Genomic DNA, 27,245 nt, shown 5'->3' with positions numbered 1-27,245 from the left:
TCAGCTGGTCGTAACAGACGTTCCTTTGTTAAATGGTAAATGGACTCAATTTTATATAGCGCTTTTCTACCTTAGCGGTACTCAAAGCGCTTTACAGTGTCGTCTCATTCACCCGTTCACACACACATTCACACACTGATGGTGGAGGCTACCATGCAAGGCGCCAACCTACTCATCAGGAGCAATTATGGGCTCAGTATCTTGCTCAAGGACACTTTGACATGGTCACCGGGGTCGGGGATCGAACCAGCGACCCTTTGGTTGCTAGACGGCCACTCTACCCCTGAGCCATGCCGCATGAGCATGGTTAAAGCTCCTGGCCTGGCGTGGCTAACGCTAACTAGCCCCATTGAACAAGTGGTAAACTTCCAGTTAAATTAGCCCCTTAATTATGTTGCTGACCTCATCACCACTAAACGCAGGCCAAAATCTAGAGTGAACCAAGCTGCTCTGGGAATCACTATCATCGATCTATGGGTTCATTCATGTGGAATCGTGGACCACCTCTTTGGTCTAGCCTTTGTGCTAACACAAGCTAACCGCTGCTACTGTAGCTGTTTCTTTCTACGTTGTAGCATCATGTTAAGAAAATAAGTAGAGGTCTCCTCATTTAATTCTCGGCATGAAGCAAAATTATATCTATTCTCCAAATGTGACCCTTGTTACAAAGCTATCAATCACACAACATAACAAAACAAAACTTTTGGCCCAAAATGAGAGCTGCTCATTCAAATTGCCTCAAGCTAAAAGAGATGTCCAACTCAAGTTGTTGAGATAATTGAGGAGAAGGCATTCAGAGTCTGACTTTATCAGACAGATTATTTTATTAGATCATTGCAAAAAAAAAAAAAAGACTCAGTTCAAAAGTTTGTTGCGTATGTAACTCGAAACAGAATTCTGCAATCAAAGTTGGACTTCTGACTTAATTATCAGCCAGAATCTCTAAGGTGACAGTGAGGTTGTTGTTGTCCAGCAAATGAACGGGATAAAGCTACTGAAGCTTCAGAATACAGATGCAAAATTATATTACTAAATATGTTAAAAATGTGCTCAAATTATCAGGGTGTCCCCGAATAGTGCAACATTAACCCGCATGTGTCATTTTGCTACGAGTGTGCAATTCTTTTTACAATTAGTGTAAGTTTGTCATCACCCCGCAACTGCACCAGGATCAGGAATCACCAGCAGCCCAGTGGGGTGTTTACCAGCAGATTCAAAGTCAAACAGGCTCTGTCCGTGTACCAGCTGCTACGCACGCTCCTCGTTCAGACTTGCTGACACAAATAGGGGAGGTTTCGCTCATGGTTCAGGGCCGCTCTTTGAAAGACAGAAAAACAGCAGCTGATTTGCATTCACCTTGAGTCTTGATCGGTTCTTTGCATGTTTGGCATTCGATCAGAGCTGGATTATGGCATGCAGCAGGGTGGCAATGTGAGATTTGTTCCAGAAAAGACCCTGCTGAGAGCTGCATTGTCTCCAAACATCAACCCCCATATGTCCACGAGTGAGATGTGACTGTTTATCTGAACCAGTATCCTAACCTTGAGATGCCAAGAGAATAATGAAGAATTCCCCTCCAGGGATCAATAAAACCTTAAGGCACCTACTTGTGAGGCTAATTACACATTGTGGGTGAAGTATCACTTTAAAATGTCTTTTTTTTTTTTTTTTGCTCTCTTTTTGCTCCGATTTACTCATCAGTCTGATGCCCTCCACAGGGTGGCACGGTTTCCACTGCAAAACACAAATAGCAGCGATGAGATGATGATTGACGCCAGTGGATTCTGGTGCCAGAATGACTCCCACAGTGGGCACACACAAGCCGTCCTACCAGATGATTATCATCAAAGTGATTGTGGAGGTTGTGGAGGGAGCTGGGGTATCAGTAGAGAGATGGCCTGGGGGTCTATTTGTCACACAAGTTGTCAGGGACCATGAAAGGTGACGGACAGAGAGAGAGAGAGAGAGAGAGAGAGAGAGAGAGTGGTGAAATAAGGGCATATGTTCTGATGCGTGTTAAAGAACTCCAGACACAACAAGAACACATGAAGGTATCGTGTCAGATTTTCCTGTTAGCAAGTGATTAGCAAAATAATATAACCTTTAAGAATGAGTTTAAAAAGCCAGAAATCAATTAACATCGTCGACATTCGGTTCCGTCATCTCACGATCAATCGGCTTTTGTTAAAATGCCTGAAATACATCCTGTGTCTAGCTTGAGCCACGAAAGCCTTGTTTATCACAAATTTACAATATGTGATGAACACTAATTGCAGTGCATCTATGGTTAAATGCTACGGCATGAATTGAGCTACCGTATATACCGTTGTTGAATAAATAAAGACAGAAAAGATTTCTTCTTTGACATAAAATATGTCCACATAATTCCACCCTTGTGAATTTTTAAAGCTTTTTGTGTGTCTTAAAAATGGCAGGTTGCTCATTTAGCGGCTATGGAACAGGTTGTCGCGGTCGCCACACCGAAAGCAGAAGCGTGAATCGGAACAAAGAGGAGGAGGCCCTGTTGGGAATGATTGAAAAATTCCACCACTGACAATGTTAACGTCCAGGATACAAAAACACATCATTCCTGTGATAATCTGTGTCGCCGTTCCTCCCGAAAGTTACACGGCGAGAGCACTGAAAGGATGTTTCACTTTTGTCGTTTGTGATCATATTCATTCGTAGTAGAAGTAAAAGGGTCGGATTTATCAGACGGACAAAGAACAACAAAAACTAAAAACCTCCATATTTCTGTCGCTGCCCTGTTGCTTTGGTGGTTGTGCCACATTAACTTAGCGTGCCTACAAAGATTTGTGCAACTACATTTCGCACGTTTGTCCTTGTACAAGCTCTCATAATGGTTTGCCTTTATTCATTTAAACTTTTTTTTTTTTTTGTATTGCTACCGATGACGAGTCAGGTGCAGGGAGGTACTGCTGCTGTTTTATTGCTTTGTGAAATCAAATGAGGGTAATGAGACTTTGCAAGAGCAATGACGTTTGACTTTGATCATGTTTATAAAATGCTCTAAATGGTAACTGAGGAGTTTTAAGGCACTGGTTGGCAGCTTGGTTTATCAAACCCAATATCCAGTCTTTATGCGAACACACAACATATGAATAAGGGCAGTAACCACGATTATATCCAATTTATAGGATTCATTGTTTTCATTTTGTTTGTGGAAACAGCAGAACAAATATGGAGACACTTGCCACAACCCTTAAATGAATAATGAATATAAGTATTTTCCTTCCCGTGCCCCAGAGATGGATGGAAGCAGGCCCATTATGCAGTTGTACAGTAGCCAAACTAAGCCGCATCAAATACATCACCCGCGCTCGCTACTGCTAATTATCCAGCCAGAGACATTTCTCCTCATGTGATTATGTTTTTTAAATTGCCCCCTTTTAGCCATTCTGCTCGGCGACAGACGGAAGATGCAGGAAGTTGGAGGAGACCTGACAAACAGGCTCCCAGGTTGCCTGCCAGGGTCAAAAGCTCGAGGTGATGTGAGGATCGGCGAGGACGGGCAAGTTCAACTCCGTCGTTCCCGCCCCTCACAACACTTTGTCTCTCCTTTGCTCGTGATTTATTCCTAAAACACCATTAAAACATTAATGCTGTCTGGGTAAAAATAGTGTCTTATTTGTATAATTAGTATTGACCGGGTTAATCCCAAGAAAATGTTGCCACCTCCTCAAAGACAGGAACACCGGTAAATTCTGCCTTTTACGAGCTAATCCATCATCCTCCTGTTCCACCTTTCTTTAAAGCAACGGTGATAAATGTTATGTAATTCCAGCATGTAATAAGCTGATAAACATTCGGGTCGAACAAGACATATGAGAATCTGGGGACAAATATTCCTGGCATTTGACTGTATTTTCTGTCATTTTGTAGACAATAATTGTCAATTGAACCAATGATTAAATGGGCTACTTCTTAGTTAGTTAGTTGAGGTTAAAAATATTCCAATTGATGTTCTTCCCTTAATTTTGAATATGACTCATGTCGTCTGAGAACTGCTCAGAACACACGAAAACAAAAAACCTCCCTCTCTCCCAGCTGCTGTTCTCCTCAGGCGGAGCTGCTCCTGTCAGAGTTGGTGTTAGAGTTGACTGTTGGTTCCCAGGATGCTTGATGAGGTGGTTGGGTGGTCGGGGGTTGGTGGTTAGGTGACTGGTGGAGGTGCAGGTGGAGCGACATCACCCCCCCCCCCCCCCATACACACACACACACACACACACACACACACACACACACACACACACACACACACATCCCTGAGGCTCCCTCTAAAAAAACACTCTCGGAACCTCCTCATCCTCATCCCTATCCATGACGGACCATGATACCCAATTGCTATTACAAGCTCCAGCGTTGCCTAGCAACTGGCTGGTGGATCACAATAGGGGCTGAACATGGATTTAAAGCTGTTTATCGGTGGGGCAGCATGTGTTAACATGTGTGTGCATGCATATGTATGTATGTGTGTGTGTGTGTGTGTGTGTGTGTGTGTGTGTGTGTGTGTGTGTGAATTCAATTAGCCCCATACATTAAAATCATCTGCACGCGTGTCATAGCACACGTGAAAAAGCACCATTGCAGCGGAGCGACCGTGGTCCCAAGAGCAGGAGGCTCCGACCGGGCCCACGTTTGAGATTTTGAAGGAGAGGATGGAACAGACAGCTCCGCTCCTTTAATTGGTCACTTTGGATGAAGGGTCATGACCTTTGATTGGCATTTTAGTTTGATCACTGACGGTCCAACAGCCAACTGGGTCTTTGAAGTAATTGTAAAAATATGAAACCAAGTCTCTTCTCCTCAGGTCAGTAAGGGACACGTCTTTAAGTTTTTAAATACGTGATGGTAACAGATTTAAAGGGACAGTTCAGAAATTAACAAACTCGCCTAAGCTCCACTTTAGTTTTGCAGATAATTTAAAGTATCTGTTCTTCACCTCATCTATTTATTTTCCTGTATTGACTTCATCATGAAAACCCCATCAGAAAGCAGGTGAATTCTAACAGGCGATGACATCATCAGCTGACTATTCATTCTCTCTCTGTCTCTCGAGTGACCAAAATATTGTGGGTTTACAAGCAGCTTAGCAGTTGGACGCTAATCGAGCTTCAGACCGATTCACCAGGGACAGCATGTGCAACTGAGCGCAGAGATTTTTTTATCCAAAAGTCTGATTTGGAGTCAGACTTCTTCCGAATGTTTCATACCATCTTGACGTAAAGAACATGACCAAAATACAACATTTGCCGTTTGTGAGAATAACAAGCTGTGAAATTCTAATATTGTCAGACGTTGATATTTGGGTTCAAGTTAATGGTTACCTTTGGATTTCAGAGCAATATTTGGATCTAGACTTTCAATTAAAAGTTCCCATCTGTCCAACACCTCTCTCAGGTCCAGTGGCAGCTCGTATGCATCTATGGAGGTTAACAGCTTGATTTCCGAGTTTAGGAATATTTTTAGCAAAAAAAATAATAATGTTTTTTGTCTGTCTGGTAAACACATGAAAAGACGGATGGATCGTATATAGCTATTAAATGTGAAGCCAGCATCCTTTTATCTTAGCTCAGCATAAAGCAACTCAGTCTCAAAGTAAAATTTCCACCGTCCAAAATCTGTCTGCTGAGCAACAACAGCAAATGTGGCTTGAGGGAAATTTATTGCTGCCTGAATTACATTTTCTGTCTCCAAAAGGAATAAAAAAAATGATCGATTACCGTCTCGGACAGGAAAAGTAAATTAGGATAAATCTTGTCGGAAAACTCCGGCACCATTATTTCTTCTTCACTTTTGTTCTTTTTCAGCTGTGTGTTTTGTTTTTTTTTATTTAGTCTGTAGCTCACGGTTTTGATTGATGGTTGTATTTATTACAAAAAATGGAGATGAACAGTTATGTATTGTTGGAACCAGAGGAATCTGCTTCCTCATTTTGGTTATATTCTTGGAGATTATAGGCCTTCCCTGCAGTGAAAAATGATTTTAAATGTTGTAATTACATAATATGATGCATACTTCAGTGGAGGGCTGGAGCCTATCCCAGCTGACATTGTGTGAGAGGCGGGGTTCACCCTGGACGCGTCACCGGTCTGCCACAGGGCCATCAGGAGCAATTAGGGGCTCAGTATCTTGCTCAAGGACACTGACACGGTCCCCTGGGGGAGTGAGGATTGAACCGGCGACCCTTTGGTCGCTAGGTGGCCACTCTACTTCAGTGGTGCAAACATTTTAATTCAGCGTAAGTGAATGCTTCTCATCTGTAGATTCGGGCCTCGTCATGAACCAGGTGAAGGTGCGCAGGCACATCGTACCCACCAAAGCTTTCGGAGGCGGGTCAGGCCCGGGAGGAGGTGGCAGCCAGTGTTTCAACGTTCTCAGTCATCAACAGAACCACATTGCATTTCATCGACTCATCTGACTGATTTGCCTTTTGAACAGCATAACAACGTAGGAATGCACCATGGTTGTACCAGACCAGGCCTCATTAATATACTTAAGTACCTGCAGGCACACGCAGAGCACAGGTTCACCTGCTAGTTAAAGGGCATGGGCGCTTGGTGTGAAAATGTAATTTGCACTGGTTTGAAACCATCAGTGAGGCTCGACGGAGCGCCAGTTTACACATTGGCCAGTCATATGTGAATGCAGCTCTACGAGTCTACCAGCACACACACTTTGAGTTATGCATGTATTACATGAGATATGTGTTTACATGGTCGGTGCATTGAGTTTCAATCAGAGACTAAACCTGACCAGCTGTTTCTAGACGTTTCTTCGTTTTCTGACCCTCCAACCTTCTTCAAATTCTGACATGAATCTGAATTTATTAGACTGCAGCTCTTTTTTTTTTTTTTAAGATCATTTTTTTTTGTCTCGTGGGCTTTGATATGAGATCATAAGTGGACTAGTGGATGATGAAAAGTCTCTTGAAGTTCACTTTGCAAGCATCAGCACACTTGGTTGTCAGCTGGCTGAGCTAATTCATGTGTTTTTGAAGAGCTATTACGACTGAACTAGAAAATTGAGATGGGGAAGGTTGAGGGAACTTGATTATATTTTCCCTCCTCCCTCTGATTGCGTTCATCTTGTTTCGCCAGCCATAAATGTTTTACATTTAACAATTGGTTAATAATAAGAGGAGGTGGATTGGTAAAATAAATATTGGTATTGGCATTTCAGGATAATGCTGGCGTGCAATGTGTTTGTAAGCGTCTTTGGAATATTCATGTGTTATTGTCTTCCTGTGAACATATCTTTCTCAGCACAGGTAGCAGTATAATATTTCCCTCCCATAAATCCAAAATCTCCAAGGAACTGGTAAAAAAAGAACATTGTGAGAGTAAAAGGGGGTGTTGCTGACATGTAAAATCAATATTTCAACAGTTCCTCAGTGATGCATATTACCAGATCATATCGGGTTATAAAATTTCACAAAGTTTGATGTTATTTTTGGTGCAGGTTTGAATCACAGCGCAAGTACACACATTACATTCAATGTTATTTTCATGAAAAGGCATTTATGATGTCCAGAAGCTCAAACGAGTGGCATCAGTGGGAGAAGGCGTTGAAGTCCAGATGATACGGAGCGCTATTTAATTCCACACTTTTTTGTATTTCCTGCAGAAAATTAGTACTTTGGGAAGGAGGTATTGCAGTAGTCAGTAACGTGGCAATTCATCAGAAAACCAAGACGTGAAGAAGAAGAAAAAGCCTGGAGCCTAGCAGGGTTCACCCTGGACAGGTCACCAGTCCATCACAGGGCCAACACATAGAGACAGACAACCATTCACACTCACAGTCACACCTACAGTCAATTTAGTTTATCAATCAGCCTCGTCCCCTCTTGATGTCTTTGGACTGTGGGAGGAAGCTGGAGTACCAGAGAGAACCCACACAGGAACAGGGAGAACATGGAGACTCCACACAGAAAGATCCTGTGCCCAAGCCAGAACTCGAACCTGGAACCTTCTTGCTGTGAGGCGACAGTGCTGACCACTGCACCACCGTGCAGCCCGTGACAAAACACGTGGAACGAAAAGTGTCCTTGATGCGAATTTGATCGCTGGATCATGTTTTTATTTGCGTCATTCGCACAAACTTTTTTCCCCTGCAAGGAGAATTTATTTCCGCCATTTCTTTCCTTCATCAACCATGGCTGAGGTAATGACTGTTGGAAGTCCCAGATGTGGCAGAAAACCAAATGCCGCTGTATCTGGATCCATGGCATGAGCTGTTATTTTGATAACTTTGCTCATCGTGTGTTAACTTTGTGTAAGGAGTCAGCGGTGGCACCACTGGGTGTATGAAACTGTAGCTGCTGCTGCTGCTCTTATTCATAACAAAACATAGTCATAGACATATGACTGACAAAGAACGTCAATCAAACATTCAAACATTTTCACAAAACCTTTAGAAATTCATTGACTCATATGTCATTGTCCCTAACTTCTCAAGAACATCACACGGACCCTGGCGCTCTACAAGGCACGTACGTCCTTCCAGACTGTTTCCCGGTAAAGGCCGCTCTTTTTTCAGTATCTGAAGGATTAAAGGAGACAATCTAAATCGCACAAAATAAATTCATGATAGTTCTCAGCTTTGTGAACATCAGTTACATGACAGCTCATCTCCTCTTCCTCTGATACCCACCATCCTCTTCTGCTTCTCGTTTTTCCCCCTCATCCCGTTCTCTTTTCCTCCCTATTGCTCGTATTCATAATTCATTAATAACGCACTTTCAACGGATTTGACAATTACTGCAAGAATCTTGTCAATTAAGTAAATAAAACAACTATCAGTGTCTACACGGTTTCGGCCTTGAAACATGAATATTATTCCATCTTAGTAAAATACTATCCGATATTCCCATAAGCAGTTCACATCGGCATCATTAGAGCTTCAAACTTTTTCAAATCTCTTGTCTGGAGTCACTCGCATGAACAGACCCCACAGCCTAGAAACACGGCACAGAAACATCATCCACGGCGTCATTCCCTCGTACGCGTTTTCATCTGGGACACGTGTGTTAGGAAAAAAAAAAACAACGCCACATTTGCCATGAAAAGAAACAAAGTTCGGATGTGGATTGGACATTCTTGAGACTTTCCCCCTCATTTATCTTGCTTTATATTTACTTTCTAAAAGCTGTGAACCAACATCCTCTTTGACAAATGCCCTTTTAAGCTGTTTTGCGTATCAGTGTACTTTGTTCTGTTGTGAATCCTGCTACACATCACCTGAGGCTACGTGTATGCGCTTTTAAGAGGACAAAAAAAACCCAAAACCAAAACAAATACACGTCAATGCCACGATCTAATTTTTAGGGAACATTTCAACACTTGAGCATAGACTTAGACATTGCTGACATCATAACGTGTCAGCCTGCATTTTGTCATGAGTGTTTGCACAATTATGTGACATTTAAACTCATGAATATTGTAAAAACGTCTGTAAATATTAATTTTATAGTTTTATACAGTAAAGCGTTGACATTTCAGCAATGCCAGCTTGAGAAAACACAACTTTTTGTTTGTTATTTGGTTAAAATTATAGTTCCTATAATGGTGTAACGTTGTCTTACCTTTTCTGATGTGAAAGCACCAGGTGGTCTGTAATTTGATTTTTGAAAAATTAAAAAACTGGTCTTACACCTTCTGACTCATTCTACCCCTGAGGACAAAGAAGGAGAAGGGTCAGATTTGAATATCTAGGTGTTCCCTGAACAGTTGAGTCTTCAAATGTCTCTTAAAAGAAGAAAGGGACCCTGCAGATCGTATGGAGTCGGGTAGTTCATTCCACCAATTGAGAACAACTGAACAGAAGAGTCTAGCTGGAGATGTAGAGCCATGCTGGGCTGGGAGCATCAGCAGTCTCTCACAGGCAGAGCGTAGCTGGCAAGACGGAGTGCAGACCTGGATGAGGGATTGCAGGTAGGCAGGAGCCGTTCTTTTCATTGTTTTGGAAGCCAGAAGACCTTTGAATTTGATTCGAGCTGCCACTGGAAGCCAGTGAAAAGACATAAACAGCGGGCGACGTGCAGTTTTGGGCAAGTAACAGACCAGACGTGCTGCTGCACTCTTGATCATCTGCAGAGGTTTGAATGTACACGCAGGGAGGCCTGCTGGGAGAGAGTTGCAGTAGTCGATGGTTGAAATCACAAGGGCCTGTACCAGAAGCTGTGCGGCTTGTTGTGTCAGGTAGGGTCTGATCCTCCTGATGTTACCGAGGGCACATCAACAAGACCGAGCAATCGAGATCACACATACCTTAGAGGTCTTAAATTATCTATCTATCTATCTATCTATCTAGAGCTTTTTTTCTTCATGCTTAACATATGTCCCAGTCATAGGGCCGGTGTTATATTACAAATTCCATAATATTGATCTTTTTTCCTCCACCAACATACATTTTTCTCCTCAGAGTTGGAGGGGTTTTACAGGTTTATAATAGCTGCCTGCTCTGTAGTCTGGTTTGCATGATTAGAATGATTTCTATCAACAGGCAAACACGTCCTTTATCATGAGCACACAAACATGCCTGTTATGTGTCTCTGAAGATTAGGCTGCAGGGATCATGAGCTTCTGCACACTTGTCTGCACACGTCACACACATCCACGCACTCATGTAAACTAGTTCCCTGCCCTCCATGACTGTTCCAGCGGCTCATCAGCATCTGGCAACCAAGGCCACTTGCTGAATGACGGTACTGGCAAACAAAGCAGTTCGGTCTGTCTGCTCTCCTTGAGAATAAAAATTCTAAACCACTCTAATAAACTAATTTAGAACAAACTGGAAGGGCAATTCGTATGAACTCCTCGAGCGGATGTATTTTGCTTTGTTGTAACAGTACATTCCTTTGTCACCTGTATGTTTATTCCAGATGATCTATGAATCAGAGCATAATAATACCTCTTGTCTCTTGATGGAAAACTCCACAGCAGATGAGTCAGTGACACAGAAGCAGCGTGGTTGGCGTGCAGTGAATAAAGGCAAATCTTCTATTGGGTTATATATCACGGAGCCCATTTAGATGTTCCGTTCAGAGGAGAATTTTGCTGCAGGCTAAGACTTTATACTGTGTCCATATATTGGCTCAAATTCTTCAGTGAACTTATGAGGTTACTAGAGGCCACTGGGAGAACGCATACCTCTGCCAGGGTGATATCACGTCTTCAGTCTTCGTTTCTGGATCAATTCCTAAATATATTTTAATCGATTGTTCCTCAGCTCTAAGTTCTAGCATCCAACCAAATTTCATCAACTCCTTCAGTTATCCTGCTAACAGACAGACGCACAAACCAGCAGCGGTGATCATGTTACCACCCTGATGGAGGTAATGAAATAACTAGAGAGCACTCAGAGAGGCATTTTGCATGGAGAAGTGGACTAATGCGTTACCTGTGGTGCAAATATCATGTCATGTGTCCACAAGGTGGCGCTGGAGAACAGGCACTTTGTATATACGATGTTGTTTTACATCACACAAACAACTTAGTATGAATCCAGGCCTGTCATCAAACGCACAGAGTTTGAAAATGATCTGATCACGTAGAGTCCAGTAATGTTTCATTCTATATAGCGAAATATCAAAATGGCCGGCCGCGCCGCTGCAGCACCGTTTAATAAAAACACGCAGCCTTCACAGGTGCACGTCACCAAACTTTTAAAGGCCTTTCTGACCACACCTGAGCTGGATCTGGTCGAGCCTCCAAGCGAAGAACATGATGAGCGGAGCTATGATTGATCTGCCCCTACAGTCACACGGCCACCAAAAACATGATCTCCTTAGGGAGGCGATAACATGAAAATGTCGACATCTGTGCTTCTTCTGGATCTTACAAGACGACAAGAGCAAATTGTGCTAACATATTTGCTTAGGTAGTGAGGATCAGCGATGCTTCTTGTTTTTCCAAAGCTTCTTATTACAAATTGACAGGACCATCTCAAGTCATAGAAAAAAGTGTTTTCGCTTAAACTCGGCCGGTGCGTTGAAATGTGTTGCTGCATCCTGTATAATTTCGACATTCTTCAGGAAATGGAAGCAGTACACTTGGTAATTTCCTCTGCAGTGAGAGGCTGCAGATAAATAGACACGATGACTAACAGCAGATCAGCAGTCAGTGTTTCATGAATATGTTTTTTTCGATGCCTACGTGCTTTTTGCCCCCCCCAAAGACTTCCCTTTTTGTTGTTGTTGTGGAGTTAAGTCTTTGTTCATTGGAAGCCATTTCATGTCAGGGCTCTCACCTTTTCACAAAGGCACATTCAGATTATTATTTGAATTTCTCACCTTTATGAGCCAGTGAATCATTCAGTCCATCATGCCAGCTCGTCTCTCAGAGTGAGGTGATGCACCAGAGTGCTGTTTCTCTCCAACTCATTCTGTGACACCACATAAAGTCAAACAAAAGAGGACCTTGGAGGATTCAGGGTGTTTTCCTTGTTCTGCTCACCGGTTATTGACGATTTCGGTATTACCAGAGGTGCAGTTGAGCCTTGATTACATAGAAAATTGTTTTTATTTCACATTTTATCCTGCGTGGCACATTGTATTCTTTTTTTTTTCTTTGCTCATTTACATTCACATAGAATATTCGTTGCTCTCTAAATGTTTCACCATTGCCACTGTTATTTACTTCGCGCACACACAAACGGAAAAGAAAAATGTTTTTGAAAATGAAGTCTTTCCAGTAGACTTTATATTAGCAATTGCCTGCTCATGGAACGTGGAATTTGTTTTTTGTCAGGTTGTATTTTGTTTACTGTCTCCACAATCCCTAAAAAATATCATTTCAGTGGTAAAAATAATATCTACATGTGGATTAAAGGCAATTAAATAGACTTTAGTGCATTCACCTAATGTTATTTTCACTTTACTAACCAGAGCCGCATTTTGTAATACAAATATTGCTGAAAACACTGACTGTGTGACATTTTGCCATCTTCCTGACTGTAAAAAAACCCCCAAACAAACAACAACAAAAATCCAATGTCAATCTTGTGTCTGGGTGTTAATTGTTCATTTATGTCTTGTTATATCACACATCACATAGCTGGGGGGCGGGGGGGGGGGGGGTCCTATCAGAGTATTTTCTTGTCTCTTCCTGTACAAAACAATTAATACATTTGATAACTCATCCTACACTGAGAAACATGTTTTGTTTGTTTGTTTGTTCGTTGTTGTTGTTTTTTTTAACCATACAGCATTTTGTGCTCTGTTGTCCTAACACGGTTGTAAGTTAGGGCTCTATTGCGTTCGTTCATCTTGAGCGCGCTGATTTTGATGTCGTCTTGACAGTAGCTTGTGTGTTTTTTAACTTCTAGCTAAGAGGGATGTTAAATTAAACATGAATGAATGCATCTGAGTAAGTCATATACCACATAGAATTATGCAAGGCAAAATTCAAATTCAAAATTAGAATATGTGAATTCTGTTTCCAATTATTCGTGATTCTGTAAAAAAAATATAAATATGCACCAAATCTGGTTGTACAAGGGAGTTGGTCAGAGAAAGCTCCTGTCTGTGTTCGTGCATAATGAGGCCAAGTGGTCCGTTGCATTAGCGCCCATCCCTGATATAATTGGTGTGGGGAGAGCACCTAACAACTGTGCATTCATAATGAGAAGCTTTTCACTTTATAAACAGGAGCTGAGATATGATGAAGAGGAGCAGAGAGAGGGAATAAAGCCCATATCAGGACACACATTGAAGTTTTGACAGTTGAGGATAATAATTAATGTGTGTGTCAGTGTGTGTGTGTGTGTGTATGTGCGCGTGTGTGTGTGTGTTCCTGCTGCGCGTGCGGCGTGAGCTTCCTGCATCAGACAGCGGCAGTCATCTCTCTCTGGAGGCTTGTGTGCATTATATTGCCGTGTTAGTGCATCCATGCGTGTCTGTGCCATAGCATCAATTTAATGGAACCACATGATGTGTGTGTGGTATGTGTGTGAGTGTGTTGCCTGTATGTGACAGAGAGTGTGGGAAGAAGAACTGGAGAGGGTGGATAAGACAGCACAGAGACATGAAGAACATCAGTGAACAAAGACACAGAGCACTTTTTCTTCATTTGAAGAAGCCCCAGTTCGTCTGTTCACCAGCCTGAACTGTGCCACAGCTTCTTGGCTTCTCCTTCACTCTGATAGACCAGAGAGTTTCAAAGAGTGGGGGACTTGGAAGTACAACAAAAAGAGGGTGGAAAGAACACCAATTTTGTCCCTTCAGTGGAAGCATGGGGGAAATAGCTTGTTTCCTCTTGTCTATCACTGACTCAAGAACCATTTACTTAATTATAGACAGGAACTGTGACTGAAGAGGCTCTCTCTCCCTCTCTGTGTGTACTTGTACATCTTTCTAGGGCCCAATTTGAATTCTACACTTTGAGAATGTGGACAATTTGTCCAGTCCTACATTTTGACAATCCTTTGTTACATTCCCTCAACAGCTGAATGTGAAAAATGAATGACTGTGCTTTGTTGTTCCTCAGCGCTTTATTCTCCCCGCATGACTTTTTTAGTAGGAGGAACTATGAAACTGCGAGAATAACTATTATCTGCTTAAAATAATGGCAGATAGACTTAAAAAGCTTTCTCCCACTTCACACTTTCCATGGCATGGACTAGCCTACAAGACATGATTCATTTAGAAATCCTGGTCTCACTTGCAGAATTTAATACTTTTATCTGGAATGCCTTGCCTTGAAGAGTGTTTGTAGCTTGGGTCTCTGATGACTTGTGTGCTATGGGGTGTACTGCACTCCTGTATTATTGCTGCTAGATGTTATATTGTAATATAACTACCTTTTCTTATTTGTACCGCTGCCTGTCTTGGCCAGGACTCTATTGCAAAGCTGTTTAATCTCAGTGGGACATCCTGGTTAAATAGTTAAATAAATCCATGTAGGAATGGCTTGCTCAGCACTTCCTCTGAATAATGTATTAGCTCAACATAGACGCAACCACTGGAACAATTTAAAATACTCATTACCAGGGCTGCTCTGTTAGTTTCCAAAACATATTCTTCGGTCATTTAGAGCAGCACGATCGTTTCCTGCAGGGCTACAGCTCTGATGTTCAGTTTCTAGAGACATGACATGATAGTGAAGAGGTTTGGATGTAAACACACACACACACACACACACACACACACACATATATATATATAGCTGCCTTTTTTTTTCTGTGTCTTCTTCTGTGTGTCTCTGCCCGTGTTCTTTTGTGCATCTTCCCCTGATGATAACGTTTCCTTCAGAAAGATCAAAAAACAGAATCCTCAAATCCTTCATCTGGTTTTGTTGAGGATGTAACGAGAGGGCATGAACCCCATTCCACTTGTTGGTTAAAGGGTTTGGGTTCAGTGTGTAGTTGTGATGGTAAACATTTGTATAGTGACAGGGAACATCATCGCCAAGAGAGCAGTAAAAATGTGTGTTTGGAACCATGTGGGGACCTCAATAAGATGTTGACATTATGGGGACCATAGTCTCCCTATATATATATATATATATATATATATATATATATATATATATATATATATATATATATATATATATATATATATGTTACACATTAATACAACATCATTGTGACAAATCCATTATGGACACTTGTTTATATATTCAGAGTTATAGTTTTGATATGCAGTTGTTGAGCATTTGTTAGCAGGTGAAGGGCAGTTTTAAATTAAATGTTATATTCGTAGAAATTTCATTCTTTCAAATGTGTTTAAATAATGATGGGTTTATTTCACCATAGTTACTAGTAGAGGTGATGTCTGCTCCTCATTCATCGACAATTTAATGTGACCATGAGACACAGAAGCTGTCGCGGGGAGCATTTGATCACAACCCTGGTTTTAGTCTAACACTTTTCGACAATAATACAATTTTTAAACCTACATAGTTAACAGGATTTTGAGAATACTACCCAAAAAAAAGATTGTACGAGACCTTCAGTGGGACCAAAGGGAGCTGTGTGATATCTAATACATTTCCGGTCGAGTCTCAAGTGCGGCTGACACATTCAATAGTGGAAAAACCTGCTTTGTCCATTTCACATCACACACCTGAACCTCCAGCTGAACTATTGTAGGTGGTATCGCCTTCTGTTGAGTTGCTTCTTATTTTAGATTTTTATCTGATAAAATGACAAACTTCAATGCTGATCTGTAGCCTTTCAGGTTTCAGGGCGAGGCTTCATGAATGTCCTCCAATGTAACAAAAGCAACTGTGTGTGTGTGTGTGCGCGTGTGTGTTGTGATGGTGGGGGTTTGCAGGAGGGAGTGAGGCGAAACAGTCACATGCACAACAGACTGTCAAGGAATAACTCCCCGTTGCCTCTCTCTCTCTCTCTCTCTCCTCCTCTCTCTGTTTCTCTCTCTACCTCTCTTTTGTCTCTTCAGTCTCTCCCTCCCTCCATCCTCCTCCTTCTACTCCTCCAGCATGCCGCTCTCCTGTCTCACCTCTCATTTTCATCTCAATTTGAACTATTCATGCTTTTAATATTTAATGATAAACGTGGCTCTCGCTCGGTCCTGCTCTTCCTCCCTCTCCCTCTATCTACTCTCTGCTCCTCTCCTCGCCACCTGTTAGTTCATCTCCCTCTCCTCTCCGCACTGGAATCCCCTCTCTCTTTTTTTTATGTTTCACACTTGCGCTTTAAGTGAGGTAAGTCAGCATTTGCATTCTTGAATTCTGAATGATTGAAACCTCTCAAATGGAAATAGATTTTCTCTCATACTCTGCTGTTTAAATCTATTTTCTCCATTGCTTTATTTGACTTGTCTGCCAGTTCAGGTTCACGTGTTGTCTCACATTGCATGAGAGAACAAAATTGATGTAGGACAAAGGAGAGAGTGGGGGGGGGGGGGATGATGCAGTTATTGTGCACGATTCTCACACAGCAGACAGGTGCAACATGTGGCTGTCAGTGTTTGTATCCTTTCACTTTTCTGTCACACCTTCCAACAGACACTGACACACACACACACACACACAGACTGAAGTTTACTCATCCCTGGCTGTTTGAAAATAACTTGGCTCTAATTGACAAGGGCTCACTGTCACTGTGGTTAGCTGCAACTGACTACTGAGCTCTAATGAGTAGCTACTGTACTACACCATCTGCCCGTCAGCCAGCCGCTTGTTATTTAAAGGTGAACGCAGCACGCCGCGGGGGGCGAATGCATGTAGGACACAAGTGAAGAAGTAGAGGAGGAGAGAGAGGGGAAGGGATTATTCCACCTACAGGTGGAACGCGGGTGCCTCAGAGAGATAACAAGAGAGGGAAGAAGAGGAAGAGAAGGTTGAGAAGGTGGAGAAGAGGAGACGGGTTGAGGGGGAGTGCGTCCATGCCCGTCATATGACTCTAATTTAAAGTGAAGGAGCTAAAAGGGGAGGAGGGGAGGTCGCATGTTGCACAGATATTCCTGCTGGATTCTGGCCGTTCATTCCCTCCCTCGAAGCTTGAAACCGATGTAACCTCAGTAATATCATATAGAAGGGGTGAGGTGGGTGGCGGGGATGGGGGGGGGGTGTACAATACTGTATGGTTGCATAACTAAGAGCCACAGGGATGCTGTACGGAGCTGTGGACAAGTTGAACCATTATCCCCAGCAAATTATGTAAAGTAGCTGGTGTGTGTGAGCTCTAATGCAAACAGCCACATGTGTAAACAAGCTTTCACACATATAACCTGTAACAAAAAAAGTGGAACCTTATTAGTTTGAAGGCATAGTGTCACACTGCTCAGCATGTAGATGATGATGAAAAGAGAAGATGAGAGAGAGAGGTTCCAGCTGGCGTCATGAGAGCGATCAATCACAAGCTCCCCGAGAGCTTTTGCTTCCCCGCAAGCTGCGAGCCACCAGGCCTCGGGGCTGTGTGTGTGTGTGTGTGTGTGTGTGTGTGTGTGTGTGTGTGTGTGTGTGTGTGTGTGTGTTTGTGTGCTGCTGGTGGTCGAGATGCTCCAGCTCACAGCCACATCTGCCAGGACTGGGAGGCGACTGACTGCACACATTATATCAACAGACCCCCGCTCATATGTCATCAACTACTGCATAGTGTGGGTGTGTGTGTATGTGTGGTGGTGTGTGAATTAATGAACTGATGGAATCTGCATGTTTGCTGTGAATGTGTGTGTGTGTGCGCCCATGCGTGTGTGTGTGTGTGTGTTGCTAAGAGGGATTATTTATGACATGAGGACATCCACTATCTACTCATCAAAGAAACGGAATCTTTCAATCTCTTCTCTGGGATTTCATTATTCACCTTCATGTCTTCGCTTCCACTTATCATGAGATGATTTCCTTCACTTCGCAACTGCAGTTTGTCTAGCCAGACAAAAAGAAAAAAGCTTTTACAGTAACAGTGACGAGTTTTCTTCTCAGAACATTAATCCTCCTCTATGGAAAATGGGGAGTTGCTCTCAAGTGTTTGATCTTCATCTCAGACTTTGCTGTGCAGCTTTATTAAGTAGACATGAAGTCCAGACAGTAATTTAAATAATCAATTGTTTTGGTAAATAGAGACAACAAAATGGCTGCTGCCAGTTGTCGAAAAGCCAAAATGTCCATCATTTTATGTTCCCGAGCCAGTGGACTGTCGAGTCTGGTCCTCTCAGTTAAAATGAGTCAAGGAAGTTTGGCACACTGCCGTGTGTCTCAGATGTTGATGTTTCATCTCCAGCCAAAGAAAAACTGGATGTACATCGCCCACTGTCCCCCCCCACAGCAGACGGATCCGGCCACACATGACAAATGACCTTCGCTCCCTGTAATTTGGCTGAAGGTCAACAGTCAGAGGCAACAATTTCAGAGCCACATTCTAGCAGGGAGTCATCGGTCATATTGGCTGCTTCCTCGTGTCTGAGGGCTCTGGAATTAATCTGTTTAGTGCTCTCAGACACGGAAGCAGAAGTTAGTTTTGATGAATTTCAGCAGTGAAAAAGTTTGTTGATTTTGTCTTTGACCACCCTGTTCTCTCGGGACTAAAGTTGAGATTCCATCGATGTATTGTGATGGGAGCGGCCAAACCTCCCACGATTTCGCAGAAAAAAAAGTTTATGCTCGCTTTAGGTGGGTTTTTCTTATTTGGAAAGTGGCAAATGAAACCACCGCCACCACAGCTCTGATGTAGCGAATCTTGTATTGATGATATTTTGCCAGATATCCCAAAATTTCACGACTTCTAAACTACAACATCTATTTAACATGGCCGATACTTGTTAGCACCAAGAACTAATTAAGACTTGCTAAAACCAAAGCCTTCAACACCTCCTGCTACTTTTTGTCGGTTAATGACCAAGCCGATCTTCTCTTCTTCTACTCTGTTACAGCCGTGTGAGATGTTGCCTTTACTGCCATCTTCTGATGAAAATATGCATTGCGTAGTTTATTGACACCAAACCAGTTGAAGTTAACGCATAAGTAGTTTTTTTTTGCCAATTCAAAATTAACTTAAGATGCAGTTAAGAAAATGAAAACATAATGCATGTTCTTGCAATTCTCTCGCAAAAGTTTCACAATACAAACATACTACTTCTGTATTCTACTACAGTACTAACATGGACTGGAATACTAACTGACAGTTCCCTTGGTGTTCAAGGTGTTTTCACCTTAATCTGTATTAGAATATAAATACACAATCTGTAGTTATTGGAGAAAATTTCGGGAAAGGGAAGCTTACCTGTTTGAGCAGCTTTGACCAATCAGGTCAAAAATAATCAAATCTAATAAAATAATCCACTTGTACTCATTGTCTTACAATTCCGTGTAAATGTGTCAAGTTGCCGTTGAGACTGTCAACAGCCAGATATCTGCTGGCCCCACCAGAACCCTGAAAGACTGCCACTGGTTCCTAGAAGGGTTCCAAGATTGATTTCACCAAAACATATTCATTTTCTGTAATAGGAACTACTTCAATATTTTGACTGCCTTCGAATATTTAATTATAATGAATGTCTCCATGATACCAGTGCTAGAAGTGAGGAGTTCTCCCACTCAGCACCAGGACGTGTTACTAGTACAATAGTGATCGTGTCTTTTTAAGTGTGGTGGGCACCAGTTTTGTTAGTTACGCTGTCACTAGTTACCTTTGGGGTTTTAACTGTGATTGTTCAACGTTAAAATCGTGATAGGCACTCGAAATTGGACAGTTATCTGTTTGTTTTTGCAATAAAGACATTCATTTACTTCTGCCACGCTGAAGTTGTTAGAGCTAGTTGCGAGCTAACGTCAGTTGACGCTAAATGTCACGAGTTCTCCGCGTTCCGTGTCTTGAGCAGGCATCACTTAGCAGTATCGTCATAGACGGAACTGAGGATGATCTCAAATCTGCGTCCGTACCAAACCTCTATCGCTGAGGTTCTTCTCATTCTGATCTTTACAGATATTCAACACAGATGTTTACGGCTAATATTTACCGAGCAAATATTCCCCTCTTAGATCTAATCGATAAACTCTGAGAGAGCCGTAGGTAGTCCGGAGGGGATTTGTAAAGTATTGAGGACAGAACGCCCCCTCAAGTCCTGCTGTCTTTAGAAAACAAAAGCAGTGAGATGTTTGTAATCCACCCCCTTCTTGTTTATTTTAGGAAGAGAGCACAGACACATCAGCCTTGTGGTCAACTCCGCTTTCTGCTCGCACAACTTTATATAATCATCTGGACACGTCTCTCTCCGCGCTGGTAAAGATTTCATACCTGTCTGTCTGAGGGGGATGGTGAAGTAGTGTAGATAAAACGTGTGCTTGGGCTGCTTGCTCACTCAATTTCATAGAGGATGATTTGGCTTTGAGGGAGGCCCTTATTAACAATCATCTCTTATCCTCCCTGATAGCCTTGACTGTCTTCATCCTCAGCTCTATTCGGTCTCTCATGAGTGACATCTCTTTTTAAAGGAGTTGAGTGCAGAAGGCAGATTAAAAACTCTGATGTGTCTGATATCTCAGAGATGATCAGCTTTTCTTGACAGAGAACAGCGCCTGCGTGGTGTTAATAATTTATCCTTTCCTCCCACTCTGTCTTTTTACCTTCAGCCCCATGACTGTGCGAAAAGGAAAACGTTTAGGCATCTCCATCCAGGAGCACATGGCCATCGATGTGTGTCCGGGACCCATTCGCCCTATCCGGCAAATCTCCGCCTACTTCCCTCGTCTCTCACCTACTTCCTCCTTCTCTGAGCCGCTCTCGCCCAATCAGACAGCGGCTCCCACTTCGCTCAGTCCTGGGGGCACAGGTCAAGGGGGAGGGGCCATCGGAGGTGGAGGGGTGAACAACAGCTTGCTGTCGCCGTTGTTACCAGGGGCGGCGGGCGGAGGGGGGTCCCTGTCACCCATGAGCAGCATGGACACCTCCATCGAGATCGACAGCTGTGACAGCGACGATAACAGTGAGACATCAACACTCATCAACTGTTGATCCTAATTATGTGCTCACCAGGCATATTTCAGCAGAACAATCTGATGAAATTCTTTTTTTCTTTCTTACAAATTCAGGACGGCAGTTTCACACAGATGTAATGAAAAATAACCTTGCATTTCTAGTTTCGCCGCAGAGCGATCAGTCCATCCCCCACCTGCTCTCTGCTGTCATCCTTAATGCAGCTGAATTCACAACATAGTTGCTTTCCCTGGTATATTTCTATTGTTCTGCTGTCAAGACAAGAGCGGGTACATGACACATTGATTTAAAAAAGGCTCATTGGAAGGAACTGGAAGGAGCTGCGGCTCTGTGGTGATGGCATCATCATTTCACAGTCATCTGACAGCATGAATTCAGGTGATGCAGCTCTTCGGTTCAGCCATCGAGACATTTAAGAACGATCGATTCTTTGTAACTTTACTGCCACTCAGGACTCAGTCCCACTGGGCTGCATCGTTTTGCAAAAGGTCAGTTTATCCCCTGAACAACACTGAGCTGGTGTTTTAAGATTTTTACGCACTCTGGAGGGTCATTTTGGAGAAGCTCGGTTTTCAGCAAGAAAATAAAATGCGGTTTGTTGCCTGGATGCAAAATTAAAGAAAAAAGAGGGAGCTATATTTCAAGGGTTTCTTAGCAGATTCGTTTTGAAGCAGGAATCTTAAAAATCCATTCACCAACCCCCCCCCCCCCCCCCCCACTGCTCCTGCAGCGCTCTCGCAAGGAAGATTTAGAAGATTTATCTGTTATCACTTTCAGTGAGTTTTCATGCGGGTGAATTCACAACAATTCTGTTTCTGCTGCCATCTCTCTGTTTTTTAACGTTTTAAATGACGAAATGTTTCGAGCTGAATCAATTTGAAATGAGAATCCTGAAAAAAAGGGTCTCCAACGTGCACTTCATGATTATCACGGTTTACTGCCAAAAGTATTGTTTACTGCAGCATAAACTAGACTTATGAGACTCTTAAATTAACCATAATGCAGACAGAGTGTGTTTTTTTTTTTCAAACAAAGGCATTTAGATGCTGTTAGGATGCTTAATAATGGAAATATTACGTTGTAAAAAGCAACAGTGGAAGTGACATTTTTGTCTTGAGTAAACGTGTGTACTTCATTTTTTGCGAGAGCTAAAATACAAGACTTAAAAGGCAAACGATGCTGTTAGCTTGGTAACGCAGTCTTCAAAGATAGTGCGAGAGCTTTGTGTTAATTTGTATTAAAATGTGGTTTTCTTGCATTTTTTTGCTTCCATAAATCTTGGAACCCCACTAAATCATGTAGTTAGCCGATTATATGACCTTTGCCCTGGAAGTACTGGAAGTGTAGCCTTTAGTTATTTACTGCGTGGAACACCAAGTGCTGCTCTTACAAAGGTCAATTTTGAGTTCAGGTCGGTGAGCATGGTGACCAGTGATCAGCGCCGTGTCAACAAATTGAATGTGCTGCAGCATGAATAGTTAGTAATCAGCTTTCGACCTTCAGAGATGTAACACTGAGGTAAGAGAACATCTGAGGATTTTTGATGGCAGTCCAGAGGGTCATAAATATGAGGAATGAGGACTTATTTCATTAAATCTATAAAGAAATTGGAGAAGTTGTTTGACCCGGTCAAAGAATGATCGTTAATTAAACAATCAGTTGCTGATTTGACTTGAATACAACTAACATTCTCAAAGACAAACGTGATTATTACCTTGTGTGTCAGACATTTGTGTGTTATCACTGAGTATTCACTGTTTTTGCAGCCTCCCTGGGGACATTAGAGTTTGACCTACTGTACGAGCGAGCCACCAGCTCTCTACACTGCACAGTCCTGAGAGCCAAGGTAAACACTGTAGCACCGTCCTTAGTGTTCTACTGTAGCTATAGAAAGTTTTACTGGAGAAAAGTTAGCTTTTAAGGTCAGATATACAATATTTTTTTATGTTTAACCAATCACATAACTCCTGTTTCTAATCGCTGAGCCACTCTATAAGGATGCCACTTAGATTCAGAGAGAAATCTTATAAATTACTGGATTTATTGACATGTTCATGCAAATTGGCGTATGCTAGCATACAAAAAAATGTAAACATGGTTGACATAGTTGACCGTACCTCTATCTCATTGTTAAGACCACATTGAAATGCAGCATTTTTGGGCAAAACCCTAGAACAGTCTCCAGTCAGCCCATGGTAACAGAGTGGATGGTTCTGGTTAAAATACGGGAATGTTGACACTAAATGATGTAGGTTAAGGTGGTAGAGTCCAACAAATACAGGACATTAACTCAAGCTAACACGAGCCAAGTGTTGCAGAAGAACAAACTAACGCTAGCCATGTATTGCTAAATCAAGCTAACACGAGCTAAGTGTTGCTAACCTAAGATAACGCTGGCCAAGTGTCGCTAAATGTAACAATAAGGAAATTCATCACAATGATTGTCAGGGAATTTCGTCAAATCAAAATAAAGATGTTAAACATTTACCCTTAGCTGGAATGTTTAACTGAAGAAAATTAAAAAGTTAGATTCCACTAGCAGAATGTCCCTTATTTCTTAAAATGCTGGCACGTTAATGGGAACACATTACATGCTAACACTGCCGCGCAACAGACATTTCATGTTTCTGTAAACTAAAGTTGCTCTTGTTCTGGCTCTGTTCTGGCTGCAGATACGTCTCGATGCCTCACAACTTCACACAATAACAGATTAAAGGTGTGTAAATGAGAGCAGCAAATCATTAATTCAGAATAAAGGCTCTCTGCAGCCGTTTGTTCAAAGAGCGCTGCACATCACAAATCAAGGTGAAATAATCCCAATAAAAAATTCATCAGGTCTATTCATGTTGTTCTACCCCTGATATGGCAGCTTGACTACAGCTGACACACTAAAGAGAGAAAAATGACATTATGCTAGTTTAACTCTCATCTTTAAACTTTAATCCTCCTGAGGATGTTTTATTTATTTATTTATTTACTTTTTGATGGAGTTTCTGTCAGCAGGATTTCCCAAAAATAACTGGAGTCAGCTCACACTGACTTTAATTGAATTTATTTTGATAACAGGTTCCATGAAATTGTATTTGGCAGCAAGAATGTCACGGCCATCAACCTTAATGAACTTAATAAAGACATGTATACCCCAAAAATGAAAAAGAGTATACAGTGCACAACACATCTTATTACCATTTTGGAGTTTATGGGTCTCCCTGGTGATCTAAACTAAATTAAAACTTTGCCACCTCCACAACCTCGCCGCTTAAGATTCTTTTTTGCAAGTGGAGCCGTCACCTCTCATTCTGGGAGTCATTTAACTTTTCATTAATGGTGTTGGCAGTTTAGTCACAGTCCCTCTTTTGATATTCCTCCTTTATATCTTCTCTCTTTCCTTATTAGGGTCTGAAGCCGATGGATTTCAACGGTTTGGCTGATCCTTACGTCAAGCTGCACCTCCTGCCAGGAGCCTGCAAGGTCAGATTTTTGGTTTCATTTAGAAAAAAAACAACAACTAAATAAAAATGCAAAACAGAAACAAAACAAAAAGAAATAGTGAAGGCTTCCGTTGTTTTACTGTTGAGAAAAAGGCGGTGGGATTGTTTTCCTCTCGTCTTTGGTGTGATGTACAGGCCAATAAACTGAAAACCAAGACCGTCCGGAACACCCTGAACCCTGTGTGGAACGAGACGCTGACTTACTGTGGAATCACGGAGGAAGACATGTATCGCAAAACACTGCGGTAAATCTGTAAAAGCTTCCGTGGATGTCTGTGCCCTCTTCACCTCCTGCCTCCCTATTCTCTCAAACCCCAGCTGAGCCCAGTCCTGCTTACAAAGGATTTCTTATCGACGAGTTCAATCACAGTTATTCACTGTGTTCACAGGCCTTTATCCTGTCTCAGTTTCAGCGTGTTACCTCCCTCCCCTCCCCACTCATCCTTTGAGCCTTCCCTTGGTCCTCACCTTCATCCCTCTCTGTCCTCACATCTCTCCTGTCCACCAGGATCAGAGAAGATCTCGCCTCACACCTTCCACCATCCCCTTCTCTTTGTCTTCCTTTTTACAGTCTGTCTCCCATCTTTTTCTCTCCACACAACTTGCAGTGACAGATTGAGGTCAGACTAAGCACCGCTGGGTGTTTTAATTTCGTTGACCCCCCCCCTCCAGAGGTGACAAAAGCTGCGAATTGTCACTGCCTGTGACTAAAACTTTGCCACGCCACACGTGGGAGTGGGATTTAAATAGGATTGACGGTTGAGCTCTCGGGGGAAATTAGAGAAACTGGTCTGGCACCGTCTTTCCACACTGTGTGAACTCAGCTGAGGCGTTTTAAGACCAGGAGACAGGAAGTTTTAACCTATTCAGACATCAGCAATTTCTTCTGATCAGGGACAGAATCATCACTTCTTTGAACAATCAAATAGAAGAGTGCTAGTTTGGGAAATAATGTAAAGCGTTCATGAAGATTTCACAAATTCACACACATACACTTTGACTTGAAAACACACAATAAAGCCTGTTTAAATGATATCAGCAGTGCAAGTCATAGAAGGGCAGAGAAATGTAATTTAAGGCTAAAAATTTCATTTACCCCCCCCCCCCCGAGTAGCAGAGGCGGCGTTGAGGAAGAGCCCCATTGTGAAGTTCATCACAGCAGCCCTTTACACGTTTCCCTCTCCTCCCGTTTCATCTCGCTCTGTCTTTCCTCCATCAACATTTCATCTGCCACAAAACGCAAAATATATGAAAGGTTTCTCAGGCGTCATCGCTACAACAACAAAGTCAAACATAAACAACAACTCGTACACCACAACGGCAGACGCCCTTTTCACTGCGGCCATTTTAATATGTTACTGCAGCGTAAACACAGGTCTTAAAGGTCAAATTCATCACGGTCCCGTTCTATTAAGTGTGTCACAGCCATCCAGTGAGGCAGTCTGGACCGTACCAGAGGCCTGGCCTGCCTAAATGGAACAGGGCCATAATTACTGTTACTAATTACACCTGTGCTGTGATGACACCGATCGGGATGTGTACCGAGGACAGCAAGCTGGAATAGAATATCAAACAAGTAACGAACCAACCAAACAAGGAACTGTTTATACGGCCAGATAAATGTCTGGTCACAATCAGGCCAAAGCACTTCCATCGAGCACAAACCCAGCACATTTTCTATCTTCCTCCTTTTTTCATTTACAAAAAGGGGAAGCTGCTATTCAATTCCAAAGGGTTCAGGACTCCTGTTGGCTAATAAGACACTTGCCTGCAAATTACCTCGGAGGTTGTCTCTGGTGTCTCCAGACAGCTCCTCTCTTCACCTTCCACATTTCTGCAATACCGTGTTTTATTGCTGGAAACTTGACGGCAGCAGGCGACCGAGACGTTCCATAAATTTACTTTTCGAGTCAAATAAAAAATCCAAAGTGGCAGCCAATTCTCTTCGGAGAGATTTCTTCGTCTAGAACTTGCATGTGTTTCATTCACATTTACATCCAAAGTTTAAAAAAAACAAAAAAAAACAGTAAATGATTCTTCGCTGCAGCTTACAGACGCGCACTTTTGCAAACACACACCGCAATGAAGTTGTGCATCGTTATCTCCTTCTCCGCAGCACCCCTCCATCCATTGCTCTGTGGACTTTGATTATTGATACTTCCCCCTTCTCTCTTCCCCTCTTGACCTGTTTTGCATTTCGGGCGACATTATGGCAGGTGTAAAAATTTGATAGGTCCATCAATATGGATCGACTCATCCTTGCATGATGCACTTTCACACTTTCTAAATTCCCACAGGAAGGAAGGATGCAGGATTTGAACAGAGGTGATTTTC

The 27,245-nt window shown here is 42.4% G+C and overlaps 1 protein-coding gene and 1 long non-coding RNA gene across 3 annotated transcripts in view; one reads left to right on the top strand and one right to left on the bottom strand.

Moving 5' to 3' along the window:
* Positions 1-1,702: 1,702 nt before the first annotated feature.
* Positions 1,703-18,333, bottom strand: LOC147239602 (uncharacterized). Its single transcript, XR_015111434.1, has 3 exons — positions 18,292-18,333; positions 1,832-1,906; positions 1,703-1,734 (listed from the first exon to the last, which is right to left on the bottom strand). It is a non-coding gene; the product is annotated as an uncharacterized LOC147239602 (long non-coding RNA).
* LOC147239601 (double C2-like domain-containing protein alpha) overlaps positions 16,366-27,245 on the top strand; it is a 24,861-nt gene continuing 13,981 nt past the window's right edge. The window contains exons 1-6 of one of the 2 annotated variants that reach the window (XM_086194685.1): positions 16,366-16,688; positions 20,614-20,706; positions 21,057-21,409; positions 23,187-23,266; positions 24,817-24,891; positions 25,047-25,156. In XM_086194685.1, the coding sequence (XP_086050811.1) occupies positions 21,061-21,409; positions 23,187-23,266; positions 24,817-24,891; positions 25,047-25,156 (614 nt within the window). In that variant the 5' untranslated portion in view covers positions 16,366-16,688; positions 20,614-20,706; positions 21,057-21,060. The remainder of the gene's footprint in view (positions 16,689-20,613; positions 20,707-21,056; positions 21,410-23,186; positions 23,267-24,816; positions 24,892-25,046; positions 25,157-27,245) is intronic. The other variant, XM_086194683.1, reaches the window with a different exon arrangement.

This window comes from Aulostomus chinensis, chromosome 23 (genome assembly GCF_037954235.1).
Source record: "Aulostomus chinensis isolate RoL2024-O1b breed Wild chromosome 23, RoL_Achi_v1.0, whole genome shotgun sequence".
In the NCBI taxonomy this organism is placed as follows: Eukaryota; Metazoa; Chordata; class Actinopteri; order Syngnathiformes; family Aulostomidae; genus Aulostomus; species Aulostomus chinensis.
This window is presented reverse-complemented; position numbering and strand designations above follow the sequence as displayed.